At 38.8% G+C, this 19,761-nt stretch overlaps 1 protein-coding gene across 2 annotated transcripts in view; it reads right to left on the bottom strand.

Annotated features, from left to right (window-relative positions):
* Positions 1-961: 961 nt before the first annotated feature.
* SWT1 (SWT1 RNA endoribonuclease homolog) overlaps positions 962-19,761 on the bottom strand; it is a 39,411-nt gene continuing 20,611 nt past the window's right edge. Inside the window, exons 15-19 of one of the 2 annotated variants that reach the window (XM_084291279.1) lie at positions 18,535-18,743; positions 16,713-16,835; positions 7,793-7,859; positions 6,726-6,790; positions 962-2,232 (exon numbers count right to left, since the gene is read on the bottom strand). In XM_084291279.1, the coding sequence (XP_084147405.1) occupies positions 2,127-2,232; positions 6,726-6,790; positions 7,793-7,859; positions 16,713-16,835; positions 18,535-18,743 (570 nt within the window). In that variant the 3' untranslated portion in view covers positions 962-2,126. Of the gene's footprint in view, positions 2,233-6,725; positions 6,791-7,792; positions 7,860-16,712; positions 16,836-18,534; positions 18,744-19,761 lie in introns of those variants that run through there. The other variant, XM_084291280.1, reaches the window with a different exon arrangement.

Here is a 19,761-nt window from a genome sequence, read left to right as displayed (position 1 = left end):
GAAGGGCTGTGTACTCCACTTGCCTGTGGTTGGAGATCCCTGAGCTCCTGGGTGCAGACACCAAGGCCTGGCTCACCACATCCAGCTGCTGCCCCTGGTTTTGAGAAAGTGTTGCTCCTACTAGGGGCCATGTGACTTGAAGTAGGGTGGTACTGAAGGTGATATGAGAAACTGGTCCTGTGTCTGAAACATTTAAAAGAAACTTCATTTAGGTGTGTTCCTGAGCGTTAAGCAAGTAGGTGTAGGAAATAAAGCTGCACCTGTAGTAGTGCTCTTTTCTGTCCCCATGCCATTTTGAACTCAATGCTTTGACTGATTTACCTCTCAACAAGATACCAGCTGACTAATGCTACCACTAGGAACAGGTTGCTGCTACAGCATGTTTCTACGTGACACCCTGTAATGCATCAGCAGAATGCTATAGCTGGACAGCAGAGCAGAAGAACAAGACCAAGGAGTTACTGATTACACCAAGCTGTAAAACTGTGTGTGTTCTCACAGGTCTCACAGCGTCTTAATCTATCAACTCTCTCCCCCTAAAGCTTATCAGAAGTAGCCATGAGCTATGACAGACAAATTAATGTGTGTAAGTGGGCCTAATTTCCCATGTATATGGTACAAACTGCCAAAAAAGATTATCTGAACACGGTGTCTTACCCACAACTGTGGGACAACAGCATCAATGAAAATATCCCCAATGAGAATTTTACTCTGATAGTTACTTTTACAAGCTACTTAGCACTAGGCACTTCAAATCAGGGAAGAGACCTGCATTAAACTTGCATCCACAGCAGTTAAGCAAATAGAGTGAAAATAAAGGTCATCAAAGCAACACTATCATCTAGAATTAACTTTCATTTATTATAACAATAAATTAGATATTTTTTTTACAATAAAGATTTTTTTACAAATACATCCAAAAGTTAATATCAAAATAAACACTTATAGAACTTTACTGGTCATCTCATCTCTATACAAATACATACATAAAAGAGGTAGCTTTAAAGGCCACAGCAGCATTGAAAATGGCTATTAGAAAGTTTTGTTGACTTAAAGCAGTTTTAGAAAGCAACATACAATACATTCAACGAGAGATGTCACCTGAAGAGCAGAGACAAGTCACTGTGTGTAATACAGAGGAAAAAATACTTCTGTCTTTACTAGAAAAGGTGACAGAAGGATGAGGAATTTACCAAAAGAATTTTTCTAGCAAGTTTCTACTGCATCAAGATTAGGTGGATATTTTAACAAAGGAAAAATGCCACTTTCCTCTGAACTTTATACTTTTTTTTTTAAAGCATATTTCACATGCTTTATGGTCCTGATCAGGACCACAAATGGTCCTGATTTCACTGCTGTTAACAGCCCAGAGTCTTCACTGGAAAAGGTCACACTGAATATTCTGACAAAAGTACTTAAAAGACGTTCAGGACAAATACTTACATGAGTTGTGGTGTGTGTGTGTTTTGCCTGTTTGTTTTTCAATACAACAAGCATTAATCCATTTCTTTCCTCATTCTATATCCTCCCTTCAGCCTTATGTAGCACAGTACGTAGGACACAGACATTGCATCTGTGTTTTAGTCCTTCATATCTGTAGGAGTGCAAACATCATGGGCCAGATCTGGCTTTGTAGTCAACTGCTCTCCTTTTAGTCTTTTCAGAGTCTAGATACCATAAAAACCCTTTTTCCCCCCACACTGTTCACTTCCAGAGTGTCAGGAAAAATAAAAACCTTACCTTTATTTTTCTGTACAATCACATAACTATTAGTAACAGCTCTGACTTCCAACACAAACTTCTAGCATTTAGAACACCACTCCAGCACATTTTGGTGTGTCCCAAAATCTTGTTGTATCGATCCAGAGACCCTCACTTGAGACAGAAAATTCTACTAGCTCACAAGGCTTGGCAGAAATTCTGACTTTTAATGTTATACATGTATAACTTTTTGTTTTCCCTTCAACTCAAATATAAAACGGCACCATTGAGAAAGAAGAAGGCAGATTTTTTTGGCTCCGTGAATATTCCCTTCCCTCCCACTATGCCCCTGAGGAGCAGGACTTCATGTGGGCAAGGCAAATGAAGGGGGATGAGCACTGCAACTCCAAACCTTGACTCAAGTGTCACAGCCAGCCCCTGTTCTTCGCTTCCATGTGAGCAGATGCATTGCACTGCTTAATAGTGTGCTCCAGCTGGGCCAGCTGGCAACATCCAACTTCCAGTCTTTCTCTAGAGACAAAAAGATACAAAACCAGGTTATCAGGACATAGTGGATCCCATTTGATAGATAGGAACATTTCAGCGTATTGCTTTAAAACAGAATTTCAATGGATTCTAATACTGTGCTTTAACACTGTCAAAAGCAGAGAATATTCTGTACCCCTGGAAATCCAGATGTTAATCTTTTGCTGTAAAAATAAAGTAAGCTTATTGCAGAGCCAGCTAACCATTACATGCTCCCAGCTGTATCCAGCAATGAAACCTTTAAAATGCAACAGCCTAAAAGGCACACAGCAAACACTATTCCAATCTCAACACAAACCAAGCCTTCAGCTAACATCAAATTTTGCCACTTCTCACAGAAGGTGTTTAGCTGCAGTTCAGCTCTGCAGTTCCTGTACACCTCTGGCCTGCAGACAGAACCAAGTTCCACCCAGTTATGTTACTGAAATCCGCATTTCAGGCGTGTGCAAAATTTAACTTCAATCTCTAGTGGGTATAGTAGGTCCTGTGGCTCTCGCACTTGCCTGACATCTGTATTTTTTCTGCTAATCCCTGGAGCACCACCAATCACAGAAGAAGAGACAATTTATAAGCTTGTGCTCATAGAAGTTAAATGTAAGAAACATTTTCCGGAGTCAAAAAAGCCCAAAGTCTGGTTTGGAACACAGGGCAGGCTGGCAGACAGTGATGAATGTTGAAATAGTAGCTCAGCACATGAAAACCTTTCAGTGGAACCAGTCAGTGGTTCCTCTGAAAGAAAGCACAACAAACCCTCCATCTTCAGAGCACTTAAGTAAGCACTGGCAAAATGACCGGAGCCAGGACATTCTTTCCCCATGTCTCACTTCCTAAAAATCAACCTGCAGACACCAAACCACCACAGGTCTGCTGCATTTGTACCTCTTCACGTGGTTTGAGGGTTTGTCCCACACACTTTGCCTTTTCTCTAAGCTGTAGACTTGCCAAAATACCCGTTCTTGTGTTTGTCTCCAAATTTGGAATAAGTTGGTAAAAAAAAAATCTACGTGTCTACACGCAAGTTATTGATGCAGCCACTCCCCCACATTATCTGCTGGGTAACTGCCAGTATTTGCAGACAAATGTAACATCTGAGCCAGAGCAGGCACCGCAAGGTGCTGCTGCCTACCAAGACAGTGGCTGCACAGCTTGAAACCTGCTGTCGTGACTCAAAGAAAATACAATTTACTACCATTTTTAACTAGAAAAGGATATTGCACATGACAAACTATGCAGCTGTGATCTATATAATTGTAGAGGCAATTTCCATAAAATGCAAGAAACAGCAGTAACTTTTGCCTTAAAGCTGCTAAAACCAAGGATTTTACACGAATACCTTAAAAAAAAACAAACTGCAACTCAGCAAAGTGGCAGAGCTGCTTTGGATGTTTTGCTTTTAATTGTAATACACAAAGGTAGTTTAAAAAAATAATCAGTGTTGAAAGGCCACTTACATCATCTTTCTTGACAAAATGGGGATTTTATAATGGTAGGTACAATTCAAACCACCGCTCATATGTTTGCATATTTACACATGCAATAAATCTCTTGACTACAGAGACTGATTATTTAATAGACGTTTGTTTCAAAAGAGAAACCTAAACCTGCTTGCACAAAAAAACATTCTGCAGCTTTGTTTTTTCAAGATACTTGTTGGAAAGAACATTTAAAAGACTCTCCTTAAAAAGCAGGGTTAAATCACATGAGTGCAGCCTGAGGGCTACCAGACCAGCCTCTTAAATCTTTTTCCTTTTTAATCCATGCCAAGCACAAATTTACTTTACTTTCTCCATGGCTGTATCCACGCAGCTTTTATTCCCATCAGCTATATCTGTTAGCTTTTCTTTCACTTGATCAACTTCTAAAATACATACACGTATATATATAAATACGTATGTGAATGTAATACAATTCAAACTCAGGGATGCATTTAGAAGGATACACACCATACCCCCAGCATTTTTCATTCTCACAGGTCACTTAAGGCTGGAGGATCAGCCCGCCAGCACAGATGACTGAAGAGTGGTTAAAATGAACAGCATTTCTCTGGACATAACGCCAAGCACTGGCAGGGCCGCGCTGACGACCACCCATCCTCCAGCCAAAGGAGCTCCATCGCCAGGTTCAGCCTCTCCAATGCTGCACGCGCCTCAACAGTCTTTAGAGAGGAGTTCTTAAAAACTGTCACAGAGAAATATCTCAGCTGAGACTTGGGTAATAAGTCACCCACATCTAATTAAAATCTCCCCTACGTTATTCTAGCAGCCGCTGTGTAATGGCTAAAATGGTAAATTGCATGTTACTAGCACAGGATTTACACCGCAGAACAGATACATAGAGGTTTCTGGTGTCTTACTGGAAAAACCTGTAGTGTTAATTTGTTGAAAACACAAAAAATGGCAACAACTAGATGTCTGGGGAAGGGTCAGACTTTTGTTACATTTATGTCTTTAAGATCCGGATCTTTATATCATAAAGACCTGGGCTGGCATCTTCTAAAGGCTGCTGTGATACCAAAGCCTGCAGCACCACATAGGGACAGGGAAGCAGTGAGAACTGTGCATGTAGCTGTGGCTACCTACCTTTAACAAGTCCTTTTCTTCTCCAGATAAGAAGAAATACTTTGGTTCAAAATCTCAAGAAGAGAGCATTTTTGGTTTATCCTGAGAAAGGAACAGTCCCAGTACAAATATCCTACACTACGCCACCTCCTTCAGGGGCCAGGCTGAAGGAAAAATGCTTACTGGTAATTGACCCTGGGGAAACACTTTGTTCAGGAATTTCTGCTGAAGCCCAAGTAGTTCAGCCTGCCTCAAAGCAGCCTCCATCCTGTGCCTTTGCTCTTGGAACACCTCCTTTTAACTAAGTCCTTTTAAAAGTTCATTTAACTCCACACAGTAAATGAGGGATGTTTTATTTCCCATCTGAAACAGCACCTAGCTTCATTCCTGTAATAACTGACAACAAGAGTTAGGCATAAGAGGGATTTTAAAATCCTGTGGATTAACTTTGTATGTTTTCAAAGCTTGTAACCTCCAGATAACAAAAACATCCCCCTCACCCTGTAGCACCACTGATCACAGAAACCAAAGTTCCGCTGAGAACATTCTTTTGGCAATGAAACCTCCTGTGGCAGACAGAAATCACAAAAACACTCCAAGTTTTTGGGCCCTCTGACAAAGTATGGACCGGGGGGCACCTTTCAAACATAAAGAAATTGAAGTTTCCTTGATACCTGTAGCACAATACCCAAGGCTGTAACACTGTAGATTTTACACAGACAATGACAACGATGTCCACAAATGTCTGAAAACCGCTGTTTGGGAGCTGTGGTCACCAGCTGAAGCCTGCTAAGCTCACAGACCACGTGTCTCTACTGATACTTGGATGGAATCTCTCCTTTCCCTGCCTAACTTTTCTCCCACCAGCCAGCAATGAGCACTTTTAAATTCACAGAAGAATTAGGAAATCAGTATCAATCCAGGCAGGCAAATGGAAGATTTCCAAAACAATTTTCCTACTTGGGTTAAAATAACCTGCAGGCCTTTTACACAGCTCATGGAACCACACTTCATATTCTGGTAAGTTACATCTAATTCATATATATATATATATATATATATATATATATATATATATATATATATATATAAAAAGCATATATATATATGCTTTAACAGGAACTTCAAAGAAAATATTTACCTACCTTTTATTATCCACTCACAATTTATTAAAAAAAAATAAATTCATTTATATAAATTCATGGCATTTTAAAAACTCAATTGAACCTGGTTTTACAAGCCCTCAATTACACAAATTCAGAAAAAACTTTCTCATAACCCAGAAAATTTCCAGTAAAGAACTAAGACTTGCATGACACTTATTTTTAGACTAATGTTTCCAAGGTCTTTAACTCAGCTGTACAACAGATCGTTTATTTCCCTCTGACTGAACTGTAAAAAATAAAATAAAATGGAAACAGAACTCGGAACCTTACGTTTGGCTCTCCTTTTCTTTCTAACTGTACTTTACTACACACAATGGCTTAATTTATGGCTTTAAGTTCTCATAGCAATAACAAGTTCTGCTACAAACAGAACTGCAGTTACAATCAAATCATTTTAAATACAGTCTCACATTCTATCCTACACTATAACAGATGCTGACCTATAATGGCTCTGTCTGCCACTAAACCATGAACCCAAAACTGGTACTGGGTAGCAGGACCAGCACCTTGCCCTGGAGTCAAACAGCTGAAAATCTCCTTCTGGGTGCTGTTGGTTCATCTCTAATTTATATTCTGTCCTCTCACATTCTGTTGTAACACTATATCATAAGAAAAAAAATCTTCATTCTTCATCCCTAGCCCCTTCTTATGATGGCAATTATTTTATTTAACCGAACAATTTCTCTTATATTACTCTGGAATACAGTAAAATGCTGTCCCAAAACCTATTTGATGTGGTTAGTAATTGGCTTACCGATATAACTCTTGCGAAACACACTCATAAAGCTCCTCAGCAGTAAATTTTATACTGTTATATATCTAAAACAAAGAACAAAGAACAAAGAATTACCTAAGTACATTACCAAGTATCACATATCAATTAAAATTATACAGCTGGTATAACAGATATTATTATTGCATTATCTAACAGGCTCTCAAGTTCAGACATAAATGAATAAAATCACACTGTGTGCTATAATATTAAATATTACCAATTAACAATCATGATTGTACATGATGGGAGGACAGATACCACCCCAGCTCCATTTTTGAATTGTTTCTGCACAAATGTAGAAGACCTTCAATTGTTCTTCCTCCCCTCCTATTTACCCTGTAAATCTATAGCAACCAAGGTAAGCTCTGATTTGCTTTAATTCCATAAATACAGTCATCCCATATGTACAGGTCTCAAAAACAGTAAGTATATCTTCCTGTATAGAAGAGGACTGCAAATCTGAAAAATGCAGTACACTAAACGGAAAAACACCTCTATTACACTGCAAACATTTATTTCTATTTCTCTTCTTAAAGTCCTTCAGCACAAATGAGTTAAAATTCATGAAAAACTGATAATTTCAACTTACCTTCTTTTCTCTAAACTACACACAGGATTCTCCATAGAATTACCCAGCGCAATGAATCACACAATCATAGCAGCATTTAGGTTGGAAAAGACCTCTAAAATCATCTGGCCCAACCTTTAACCTAGCAAAATTCTCTGTTTTAAAATGACAATGTCAGGGATGGTTTGGAGACTTCGGCTTCAATGCTTTCACTCTCTACAAGAAGTCCTTCTTAACAAATGAATGCTCCAAGAGTCAGGCAAGCAACTCAAATACTGGTACAGATTCTAATAATTTTTGGTAGGTATCAACTAAAAAAAATATTTTTATGTCTAATGTCTAATAAACAAAATATAATCCTCAAAATTCTAGTTTAATGGAAATATAATGATGAGACTGCTAACCTCCTGACTGTTTTAAGCAATCAGAAAACTGCAATAGAAGAGTATCTGACAAAACAATAACGGAAACTTCATACCTCATTGCTTATGAGAAAGTTATAGAGTGTCCAAATGTCTTGGAAACTACTGGTTGGGGTCAAAATTCTGAAAAAGAAATTTTTTATTTTTTTAAGTGTAAAATGATTCTATGGAACGATTTAAAAAATAGCAATCAGAAATGATTCATGAAAAATATCTAATTTTTTTCTTTAAACAAGAAGGAAACTAATTTTTGAAAAATTTTCCCTTCCACCCATCCTTTTCTGCTCCTTTGCAAGAACTAAAGATGAGCTTATTATGTCTGCAAGGTCCTTCTATGAAGGCTTTTCTTAATTAAAAATTCAACTGATATTTTTATGAGCAATTCCTCTGAAAACCAGCAATATTTAAAAGCCTTTTGTATCAGATAAGCAAAGCATGTTGCATTAATGTGGAGCAACAGAAAACCGACACGCTTAAAAAAAAACCTTCCCCTACTAGCCAACATTGTATCTCATTCCCTCCAGTATGTTAACATACAGCCCAAATTTTTCATTTTCCATACCATTTTTGCTACTTCTAAGAATAACCAATTCACACCCAATACTGAAAACTGAAACTAGGATTTGACAGCCAGAGAGGTGTTGTTTTAACAGAAGTACTGTTATTTTATTTAGCCACAGAAGGTGCAGAGCAGCCAGCAATGTTCTTGTCCTTCCCCAGGTCTCATCCCTGTCCTACACACTACGTTCAGGGATACCACCTGATGAAACCTGTACCTTCAGTGTCTCCATACTGAGCTGTGAGGCTGAGGGATGTAAGCCCTTTTCCACAAGGCTCCAAAAATTATCCAATAAGGAAGTGATTTGCTCACAAAAAAAAAAAAAAAAAAAAAAAAAAAAAAACTTCTCCTAATCTAGTTAAGCAGATATATTCCAGTTATACCTCAGCGCAACTTCATTTGCATTCACAAGGAAAAAAACCAGAACATTCTTGTATTACATTAAACATCATGTAGCACTTTACATATATTAAGAAATCCTGATAAAATCCTGCTTTATGTTACAATCCAAGTATGTAAATAGATTAAGAAAATGATTTAATGTGGAAAAAAAACTGTGCTTTTGGGAAACTGTATTTTCTTTCCCATGGGAAAGTGCCCCAATTCTCTTCCCTCCTCCCTCCCCTTGCAAGTCATAAACCTTTATAAATGAATTAATTAAGAACTGAAAAGAAATACAGACAGAAAACTATCAGAATCAGTTAAAAATCCCAGATAAAAATGACACCGTATTTTAAACACGCTGGAAGACGGTGACATACTCCAGGATTTATCGTAACTTGTAAGTCTGCTTATTTTCAACATGATTTTACACAGGAATTACCACTGTTCACAAAAATTAGTCACACATTCTTACCCCCTTCATAAGAAGATGCACCCAGGATTTGTTCCTTAAAGCGGAATATTTAGACCTGCCAAATAAAAGTCAGCAAGAGAACCCACTGGCTGGCTTTCCTAAAAATACCTCGAAATCTTCAACAGCTACTTCAGTGAGAAAGCTATCAACTTTGACAGGATAAAACCCCTGCACAGACGACCTGGCAAACATCCTCATAAGCGCTGGGAATTTTGGCAGCTTGAAATGCATCGCCGCTACGATTCCCACCGAGGAGCTACGCGCAGCCAGAGCCAGCAGCCCTGTCTGCACGGGACAATGCATCAGCTTTGGCTATTGCAGCCCTCATCCGTGGCATAAATAAACAAGCCTACCGAAGCCTGGGAAAGTGTGGTTTCTACTGCTGCTGATTTTTGTACCATTCTGCCTTCTGCTTTGTGCCAAGAGGAGAGCCTGCATATTCAACTGGTGTCAAAAAATGGAAGGCAGAGGGCTGCAGAGCCCAGAAGGTGAGGCACTGCAGCAACTCCCCTCGAAGGCCATTACGTGCCGCCACGCAACGTGCTAGGGCAAAATTTGCCCATCCATGTATCAGGACACACAGGGAAGGAATAGTACTGGGGTGGGAAACCAGCCAAGTAATCTCTTCACCTGGGGGAAAGAGAAGCTGGGGAGAGAGAGAAGAGCTGCAGAAATTACAAGCTTCTGAGCCCTGAGGAAGAGAAGCACGTGCATGAGGGAGAGACCAAGGGCAGAGCAGGCACAAGGTGAAACCACGCTCCGTCTCCTGACCGTGCTGCACCTTGCGCAGGGACTTCTGGCCACCTGACTCACCACGTCCCTCTCCCCGGGGCCTAAGACCCTGAGTGTCCCGCAGACCTTCTCAGTGAGGCTACCTTCAGAGACTGCGTCTGAATGTCACTCCACAAGCTGTATCAGGCCTTCGTTCTAGGTTCATTTTTAGACCTCTAGCTTTGAGCACAATATTAACTGTGGGCTTCAACTGACACCTCCCAGACCGTGCACTCTAGGCACCGACCAAGATGATCCTCACTACTCCTCCTATTAATTTCTGGTGAGGGGATCAGGTTGCAAAGCACACCTATTTCTGTACTGGTGCCAAATGGTACTAGCGAACTGCTGACACAATGAGTTCAGCTCACCAGACCCCAGGTGGATGCACAGTCCAGCTATATTTCCAGTTCTTTGAAAAAATCCAAATGAAACATGTTAATAAGTATGTAAGTAACTTACTGTTAAGTCCCGCATCTTATCTTACAGAGGCGGATTGGACAGTCACAACTGTTACTTCTGGGTTTGTAACACGACTAACATTTGGCTCAAAGCACTACGGTATCTTAAAATGAAAGGCATTTGTTGTCTTTAAGGAGGAAACATCGCTACACAGGGAGTTCTGAAAAGAATTCATCGAGAGGAGCCTACACAGCGACTTCCCCCACAAATTCTTAATAGTTCAACATCCATAAAAACGCTTATTGTTGTTTTCAACTAAATACAAGCTCCAGGCTTGGAATACATGGGCAGGGATTTTACACTGCTACTGCTGTCTACTGATTTAAATCGTTTCACATTCCTTTCGTCTCCTGTAGCCACTATTCTGTGTTACGGAAAACAGAAACTTTAAGAGATGTACATTTGGAAATCTGGACATGCTTGCATGTATACCTACTCTGCATCTACTTCCTCATTAAATCACACTGATCAAAGTTTCTCGATGAAAAAAAATCTACTGCAGCTACACAAATATAACTAGAAACCAACCTCTAAATCAGTAATGCAAGAAGCAAGTGGACTCTTACGAAAAAACCCTCCTAATGATCAATTTCAGTATAGTGACCGCTGCAGTATTTAACCACAGCTTTTTCTTCTCTCTCAACATCAAACATACTTCAAAAGCAAATCCACTGACTCACTTAGTCTTATTTTATTTATATTACCCTATGTCACGCACCTTGACTTTTAATTATTCCAAACACTCTGCTCTAAGCAGGTGTTGGCAAAGTTCAATTGTCATTAAAATGAAATTTGTTCAGGCACTGAGCTGTAGTATGGTTCTGTGCAGTTTTATGAAAATATTTAGTGCATGAGGTACAGAAGGGCATGCTACCAAAAAAAAACACACAAAATGCCAGTACGGGTACCAGCCACAAAATGGGGGTTAACCCTTGTTTTGGGGGGAGAAAGGAGAGAACCAGGCTTAACAATTGCTACCTCATAAGCACTAGGGCTTTCCCCACCCCTCTGAATGTTTGTTTACTTGCTGGCATCAGACAAGCGATAGGACAAATGCACGCAGAGTCAAAGATATGAGAATGAGAAAGAATGTAAATGGGTGGGAGACAGCTCACAATATGATTCCTCACTTGTGCACAAGACCTGGGAAATGAGCAAAGCCTATGTAGAAAGGATCAGAAAATTAAATTAGCAAATAAAGAATGATTTGGCAGGGAAAGCAGGTCTGCCTGCCTCCCACTCACAAACACTGCCGTCCTGGGCAATGACAAGCAAAGCACACAGCTACAAAGCCACGTGAGAATACGTGGCGAGTGTTCCCAAAACTGTCCATACCTCGGTATTTGTTACCCTAAGATGATGCCTCTCTTCAGGGGATACATGGAATTGCCTATGGTGTAAGACTGAGGGAGCCATCATGCAGCGCTGGCCAATTTCATGAATCCACAGGCTTCACCACAAAGGCATATGTGACTGAACTGTATAAAGTCAACTTAACCCATTAAAAGCCCCACTGAACCTCAATGACAGAAGATCAAGAAAGCAGAAGAGATGACAACTGGAAAAACAAAACTACTGTGTGGCTTAAAATCTTGGTAATTTAACAATTCCTCAAGGCCAATTCAACGAAGCCAATTTCTAGCCTTCCAAACTTTTCAGACTGGGCTAAAGGCAGCAAGGTGTAGGCACCGCATCACCTCAGCCCCACATCATGTGAAGTGCTGACCCATTTCAGCTTCACTTGATGGAGACAGAGGCCTTGAAACATTTTAATTTCTTAAAGCTCCCATTCAATTAGGCAGCTGGATAAAGGACCAGATTTGGAGTCTGGTAACAGAGAAGGCTGTAGGTAAATTCAAATGGAACAGAAGATTGCAAAGACTTCACTTATGAAAGAAAGTTACTACTGGAAGAAAACTGTTTGCCAGATACCACACATTTTCAGAAATATCAGACAACAATTGAAGGACACGATACTACAGAAAGATGAGCTTGATATATGTTATTACTGACATACAGTTATTTTTTTCTTAGTAACCACAGGCTGTTTCCACATTACTGCTGACCCCAGGAGAGGGCCATTTCTACAGGCAGCCCTGCACCGCGAGCTCCCTCCAGCCACAGCCCTGCCCGCAACCCTGCCAGCCCAGCCTGGCATGGGTGTCACACACCCTACAGAAGGGGTTACAAATCCACCCCCTGCTCACTGTTTGCAGGTAACTCTGATTAAGTTAACGCAGCTCATTCAGAGATCAGAAGACTGATCACACATAGCACACGCTGAAGCAGCGTTAGCCTCAGGCAGTGCCGTCAGCCAGATCTGACCCGTGCCCCATGTCCATGTAATGTCTAGGAGCTGTATTTCAAACAACCATTTCTCATCCATCCCAATTCGGTTTACCTTGGAAAACTGCATGGAGCTCAGCACTCTGAGGCTGAAATTTACATTTAATTTAACTGCTCTTCTTTAGTGGGTCAAGAATGTTTCATGTTTCATCTAAATTAACAATAAAAGAACCAAACAGCTAATGCTAGGAAAGTCCAACAATTTTTGAACTAGGAACTACTCTCTGTTTTACTTGCAGAAGAAGACAGTATGAGGAGTCTCTTAATAAAAAAAAAGTCTCTTAATATAGAGACTATGATAAAACTGACTAAATGTCTTGGCAGCCTAAAGGAAGAAAGACAGTTTCCTAACTAGACATCAAGAAAAAGAAATCTCAATTCCCTCACTGACTAGCTGAGGAAAGTTTCTCTGAACACATAGAATTGTTTTTAAATTAGCAGAACTGTTTTAAAGTTAGTTAGTCCCAAAACATTCAATTCAGTGATCAGATCTGATACAATGATGTTTTACTTCGGAAGACTACTGTTTTACTGAGATCCTAAAAAATTATACTTTAAATTACAAATATTTATGGATTCCTTATCTAAAACAGTGCTTCCCAAACAAGCAAAAATATTAGAAATTTGACCAGAAATTCCATTCAAGTAGAAAAAAGATGTTACTTACTTAAGTCAGGTTACTTACTGCAGTTACAGATAACTGTATTTATACCTGACATTATACTAGCGTAAATGTCTGACTATTGTATCTAAGAGTATTTGCTGTAAATTGTGAGCAATTTTCAAGTTCACATGTGAACAAAACATCTTCCTAGCATACTGATGAAAAAAATAACAAAACCAGAAATAACTAAATCAGTTCAACAAAAGACTAAGATTTTTTGTTGTTGTTAACAAGAATTTCTTATCTAAAACTTGGGCAGGAAGGCACAAGAAGTTTCCCATGTAATATTTCCCAGAGGTGCATACAAACCTTTGAATCACAAGTTATACTCAGCTCAGGGAAAGTGAGGCCTTATATAAACCCCTACAGACACATTTAAATGCTGCTGTTGAAGCCTTTGAAGGCGTAAGAAATCTGTTTCTAACATTCCAATCAGTATGTTAAGGGGATGTTTTAAAAGCAACAAGACATAATATGTTTCAGAAGACTGATCATAAAAAGCTCCAAGCACTTCCAATCTTCTGCTAGTACTGGCACACGCTTTACTTCAACAGGTGAAGAAACATATCCTGCATGCAGAAAGTGGAGGGAAGTTATGATGCAACTTTAGGAGACTGTCAAATACATCTCAAGTATTTACACCTGCTAGCAGTGGTCTCTTGTGAGGCATTCCGCACTTCTTAGAACAAAATTTATTAAGAGCTAATTATCTGTGATAAATACTTTTCTTCTTTCTTCTCCAAACCTTTTTTCTCTCCAAACAGGAAGGGCCCAAATGTCTTCCACCAGAATCAGTGGAAGAATGTTTCTACAAGTGATGAAAGACTTGGCACAATCCTGAAAACCCCTAGTTGCAGAAATACTTCTGTTGCCTCAGAGAACTACTTGAAAACCAAGAAAATACTCCGTGGATCAGGACTTAAATTAGGCCCCTCTGTAAATTAGTTCCAAATACTATCCAACATAAATAATCCACAATAAATATACAAGCATGAACAATTACTGAAAACATGCATAAATACTGTTCCATGCAAAAATTATTTTAAAAAAATATTTTAGTTATATAAAATGACTTATGGACCATCATCACTTTGGAACAACTGAAGGATGCCAGAAGATTTTCCAAATCAGTCAAGCCTTCTTTCTCCTCTCCTGTCTGAAATTTTATAAATAACTTAGTAAAAGTGCTTTGAACATGCCACAGAAACACCCAGGTGAATTCCAAGACATTGAGTGTGATAGATGAGGTGCTGAGTTTTGGTACACCTAACATACATTTCATGGCCTCGTAACTTCAAGTATAAATGTCAGAGGTTTAAGAATGTTTGTTAATTCCCGGTCAATGTAATATACGTGGAACAGATATAATGCCTTCTGCAATCAAAAGTGGAAACGAGACATTTTTTAAGTGAGCAAATCTCAAAAACACAGTGATAAAACAAGAGCTGCCAGGATCAGCAATATTTGAGAGAGAACTATAAAGTAACACGTATTTGTTTAAATAAGAATTATGCTGCTAAAAAAAACAGGTTATCTACAGTTGCTAAGCCATACTAACTATTGTCTTTACTGTAGTACTGAATTACTGTAAAACATTTATGGCATGCAGCACTTTACAGCATACGTTCTATTCTGCTATCAACGTCATCATAGGAAGAAGCAAAGATAAAATTAAACATTTGTACTATGCTGTACGACAAAAGTTTCAAAACAGGATATGATGCAAACACCTATTAGTAAGAACTCTTCTATCAAACAGCTGTGATTTTTTTTTTCTTTTTTAATATCTGTATTTGTCATAAGTATGTTCCGGTTATCAGTCTGAATAGCCATAGTACTGACACAGAATGTATTTGTTTGGGAGGAAGTACATCATCACATATTTATCTCAAAAAGTGTGATTGTGCTTCTCTAATTGTTTTTAACAATCTGAAAATCTAAACTTCTAATGCAGTTGTACTTTCAATGCAATCTATAGAACTTCCAAGCTTCTGCAAGACAGTTTCTTTCTTCTTTGTTCTACACAGCAAGGAATAGAAAATACCATAGAAAAGGCTTACATTTTATCACTAAATGCTGTATTACCTCCAAATATTCAAGTTTTTTTCCCACTAAGTTTTCTCCTGATGCTTCCTTTGATGTAATCAAACCATTAGGTTAATTTTAAGTCTCTGAAGGTATTTTAAAAATAATAATAATTAAAAAATAAATATATTCTAAGTACAGTCTTAGAAAGGCTGAGCAACCCAGGTAAAATAAGCATTCTCACTTTTGCAAACTTCACTTTTTGTTTGGCACCCTGTAATACATATAAAGCTATGATGATTTATAAACACGACTTCTGACTTTAGAAAACCTACTCAAAATCCTCAAATAAGATTAACATAGATCACACTTCACACACTTGCTGAATTTCTTGCTCCACGGTGCCCCCTACTGCTACTCTGAAGAACAAACACAGAGTAAGCATTTCAAAATGAAATCTTTCCAAGAAATTCATTCATACAATCATAGTGTATTCCAGTTTAGTAGTAGAAAAGTAAATTTGAAGGAGTACAAAATTAATTTTTGAAACTATTTCAATAAGCATTACTGATTGTCAGTGTAATCACATGGAACAGAAAATAGCCTCTCAATTTCAAATAAAGTCAAAGGACTGAATCCTGAATCTTGCTACAGATATTCCTCTAATCAAAAAGCACATCTTTTGAAGGGCAACTGCATCCTGGGCTGCACCAACAGAGGTGTGAACAGCAGGTCAAGGGAGGTGACTGTCCCCCTCTGCTCTGCCCTTGTGAGGCCCTACCTGGAGTCCTGCATCCAGGTCTGGGGCCCCCAGCACGAGATGTGGGACTGTTAAAGGAGGCTCAGAGGCTGAAGCACCTCTCCTATGAAGAAAGGCTGAGAGAGCTGGGGATATTCAGCCTGGAGAAGACTCTGGGGAGACTGCCTCTTTTCAATACTTAAATGAGACATAAAAAAAGATGGGGGGCAACTCTTTACTCAATCGGATAATGACAGGAAAAGGGGGAATAGTTTTAAGATAAAAGAGGGCAGATTTAGATTAGAGGTTAGGAGGAAATTCTCCTCAGAGGGTGGTGAGGCACTGGCACAGGCTGCCCAGAGAAGCTGTGCATGCCCCGTCCCTGGAGGTGTTCAAGACCAGGCTGGATGAGGCCCTGGGCAAATTGATCTAGTGGGTGGCGTCCCTGCCTATGGCAGGGGGGTTGGAACCAGATGATCTTTGAGGTCCCTTCTAACTCAAGCCATTCCATGATACTATTCTCACTAGGTTTTAGGACTAACTTAAATGCTTACCTACGAATTCCTTCAAGGATGTCATTCACAGCTGCCAACAGTTTCTGCAGACCTAAAAAAGCTTCTTCAAATGAAGACTTTGCAGTTACTGTGTGGGGGTCCAACTTTTGGAAAATTTCAAGACTAGTATTATAAAAAAAAAAAAAAAAAGTTAATAAAAATCCTCAAAATTAAGAGAACGTCAGTACCTATTGCATGCATTGTATTTTGGCTATTAAAAAGCCAAGGTCAAATATAAAACTGTACTACTACCATGTTACTTAAAGTAGTCTTGGAATAAACAGTGGAAAGACTATGCCCTACAGCTGTACTTCTCTGTTGAAAATCTTTCTTGGTAATTGTACTCTATAACAGTATTTCACTAACTTTGACTTAAATAGATTTATCATTAAACTTCACTTTACAGAGAAACAAATTCTTCATACCCAACCTGAGCAAACCTCTCAGAAGAGAAGAACTGCTAGGCTGAAGAAGCAAAGTAAACTGCCTTCGTTGCATTTTTCCAAGCAGTTTCATTCTCCAGATTTAGAAGAGGATTGACACCTTTCCTTCAATAGTTGCATTGGGATAAGCTGCATTGCATTTGTGAAGAATAATCTCCACTGGTGGGAGACAAGTAGTATTTTCTTGACCATGAAATGAACTATAATTCTAAAATTGTATCCTCTTTTCACAGCAAGGCTCTTAACAGCTGGCAAGAACCAACACCTCAGTTGCAATTTCATTATTAAGGGATTCATTTGAAAGAGGTTTTCCTCTTGAAACAATGCCTATATGAAATTTTGAAGTTCACAAATATCCCAGTAAGAGAACCAATTCTCTCCATTTTGGAGGCTAAATTGTTATACACTGACGCTGTCCTCTGGTGCAAATTCTCATTTGACTTGAACACCACACTGAGCCAACTCATCACAAGCTTAAAATGCAGATTAATTTGCATTGGTGTAAACCAAGAGGAGTTACACTGGTGCAAATCTTTAGTGTACTGAAATGCTAGAGTAGAAATGGCATTGTTAAGGTTACTATCATCACATATTACACGAGTCCTTTAGAGACCACCAAAAATGGTGTTCCTTTGTGCTTGACATAGCTCAGAGTCCTTCCTTTAAAAAGATTTTAGATTAAGACTACAAAAAGAAAACACAGTATTTATTCTGTTTTTTACAGCATGCAAAAGCACGGTGCTTCAATGATTTTCAAGCAGACTTTTTAAAAACAACCAAAATAAAAACAGTGGTAACACATCTAGGTGGAGGGGTTTTTCATTTCATGCAATTTTAAGTTTATGTGAGAAAGGAAATTTGTCGCTAGATTCTGCATTTGGATACTTCACCTTTAATATGAAGGATTTTGCTTAACAAGAAAATTGTCTATGTTGTAAACCAATTGAAATAATAATTTAAAAAAACTAAGTGCTTTTGCTTAGGCTAGTACACATCCACAGGGTTTGAAAGGAAAATAACCCCAAGAAAACTTAGAGCTTCAATTCCTCTTTTTTATGGACAAAGGTGAGATTTTCATGGATGCTCCCATTTGCATTTCTTAAAGGGCTTTCAACGCTATTCTCTGAAACAACTTGTTCTAGCTACTGTTATGAAAAAGAGCAGCAAGCTAGACAGACACAGACTGCATCTATGTTATAAGTTGTATGTTCCTAACTTCTTTGTGTGACAAGCTGTGTGATTTTTTTTTTTGTCAATCTAAACTAATTACTAACAGGTTTTTCTCTAAAATGAGAAGTAACAAGCAGTTCCTATGGTATGTTTGCTTGAAATTTATTGAAGATTAAATTCTGAAGTTCTAGATATTTAGCACACTGTACCTGTACAAGTTCATTGTATTCCATACACCTTCAAGGACTGACCAGATTTCCTGGTGCCTGTTTTCTTGAGACACATGAATGCTTGAAGGTAACCTTTTTCCTTCACAATTTTGCAGATTTGGTGTTGTTGCTTCCATTCTTTCACATGGAACACTTTCTGAAAGAACCATGATGTCTTCTGATAAATCCTGCTCACTGTCTGACCTCACCTTATAAAAGTTTAGCAAACAAACAATGAATGTATTTAATTCCTAACTTAAGAAAACTTGAACACTTCTAAATGTTTTGTGTTTGTGTTTTATTTTTGTTTTAAAAGTGATGTTCAGAGAACCAAGGCATATCTGTTTCAATTGTAACTGTCTTTATTATACTCTGTATCTAAAGCATCTCTCAGTCTTTTAAGGAGTCTTTCTGCTGCATGTATAGATCAGGAAACTGATGCACAGGGAACCCTACACTAAATACAGTAAGCTGGTATAAACAAGAGTTGCCTCTTATTTGCACATATGAAGAGACAACATTGCTCCCTGTCCCATGACTGTTGGCACACTCCTCTGGAATGGTATAAAGTATTCACATACTCAGGATAAACTGGTTCAGGAAATTTATCCAGGTAAAACTGATCTGACAATCTAGCCTGTGTATTGGCAGTTCTTTACAAAGTCAAATGTCAGACAAGAATGGTAGGAAACAAATTTTCCAACAGAAAGGCTGCTTCTTCTGGCAGCACTGTTCACAGAACTGTAGAATAAGTGGCCAACTGCAGTGCATGCAGAAGGTACAGCTGAGCAGAGAAACAAGACTCCCTAGCAAAAGCTACTGGATCATCCATCCTCCTTGATTTTCCTCTTCATCCTTTCCTCTTCAGCCTTCTCCAGATGTGAAAAGAACTTTTTAGAGTTCTGACCTGTACTTTTTTCCATACATAGAAATATTTGAAATCATCCATGCTCACTATTCCCTTTTTTATGCCATTACACTTGGGACTAACGATTACCACAAACCAAGACACCAACATTTCTCCCCCAGCAACTCAGATGAGCTGTGTACAAATGCACATCTCTGAGAACACAAAATGTATCAGGACACTCTCAACTACCAAAAAGTGCATGGTATAAAAACGTTCCTGCTGCATGTGTAGGAACAGAGCTACCGAGAAAGCTGAAATAACATGCCCAGGAATAAGGTCAAAAGTAGAAATTACAATTTTATTTTTAATCTTTAAGG

This window comes from Netta rufina (genome assembly GCF_964035555.1).
Source record: "Netta rufina genome assembly, chromosome: 8".
Classification (NCBI taxonomy): domain Eukaryota; kingdom Metazoa; phylum Chordata; class Aves; order Anseriformes; family Anatidae; genus Netta; species Netta rufina.
The sequence above is the reverse complement of the archived record's forward strand: the minus strand, read 5'-3'. Positions and strand labels throughout refer to the sequence as shown.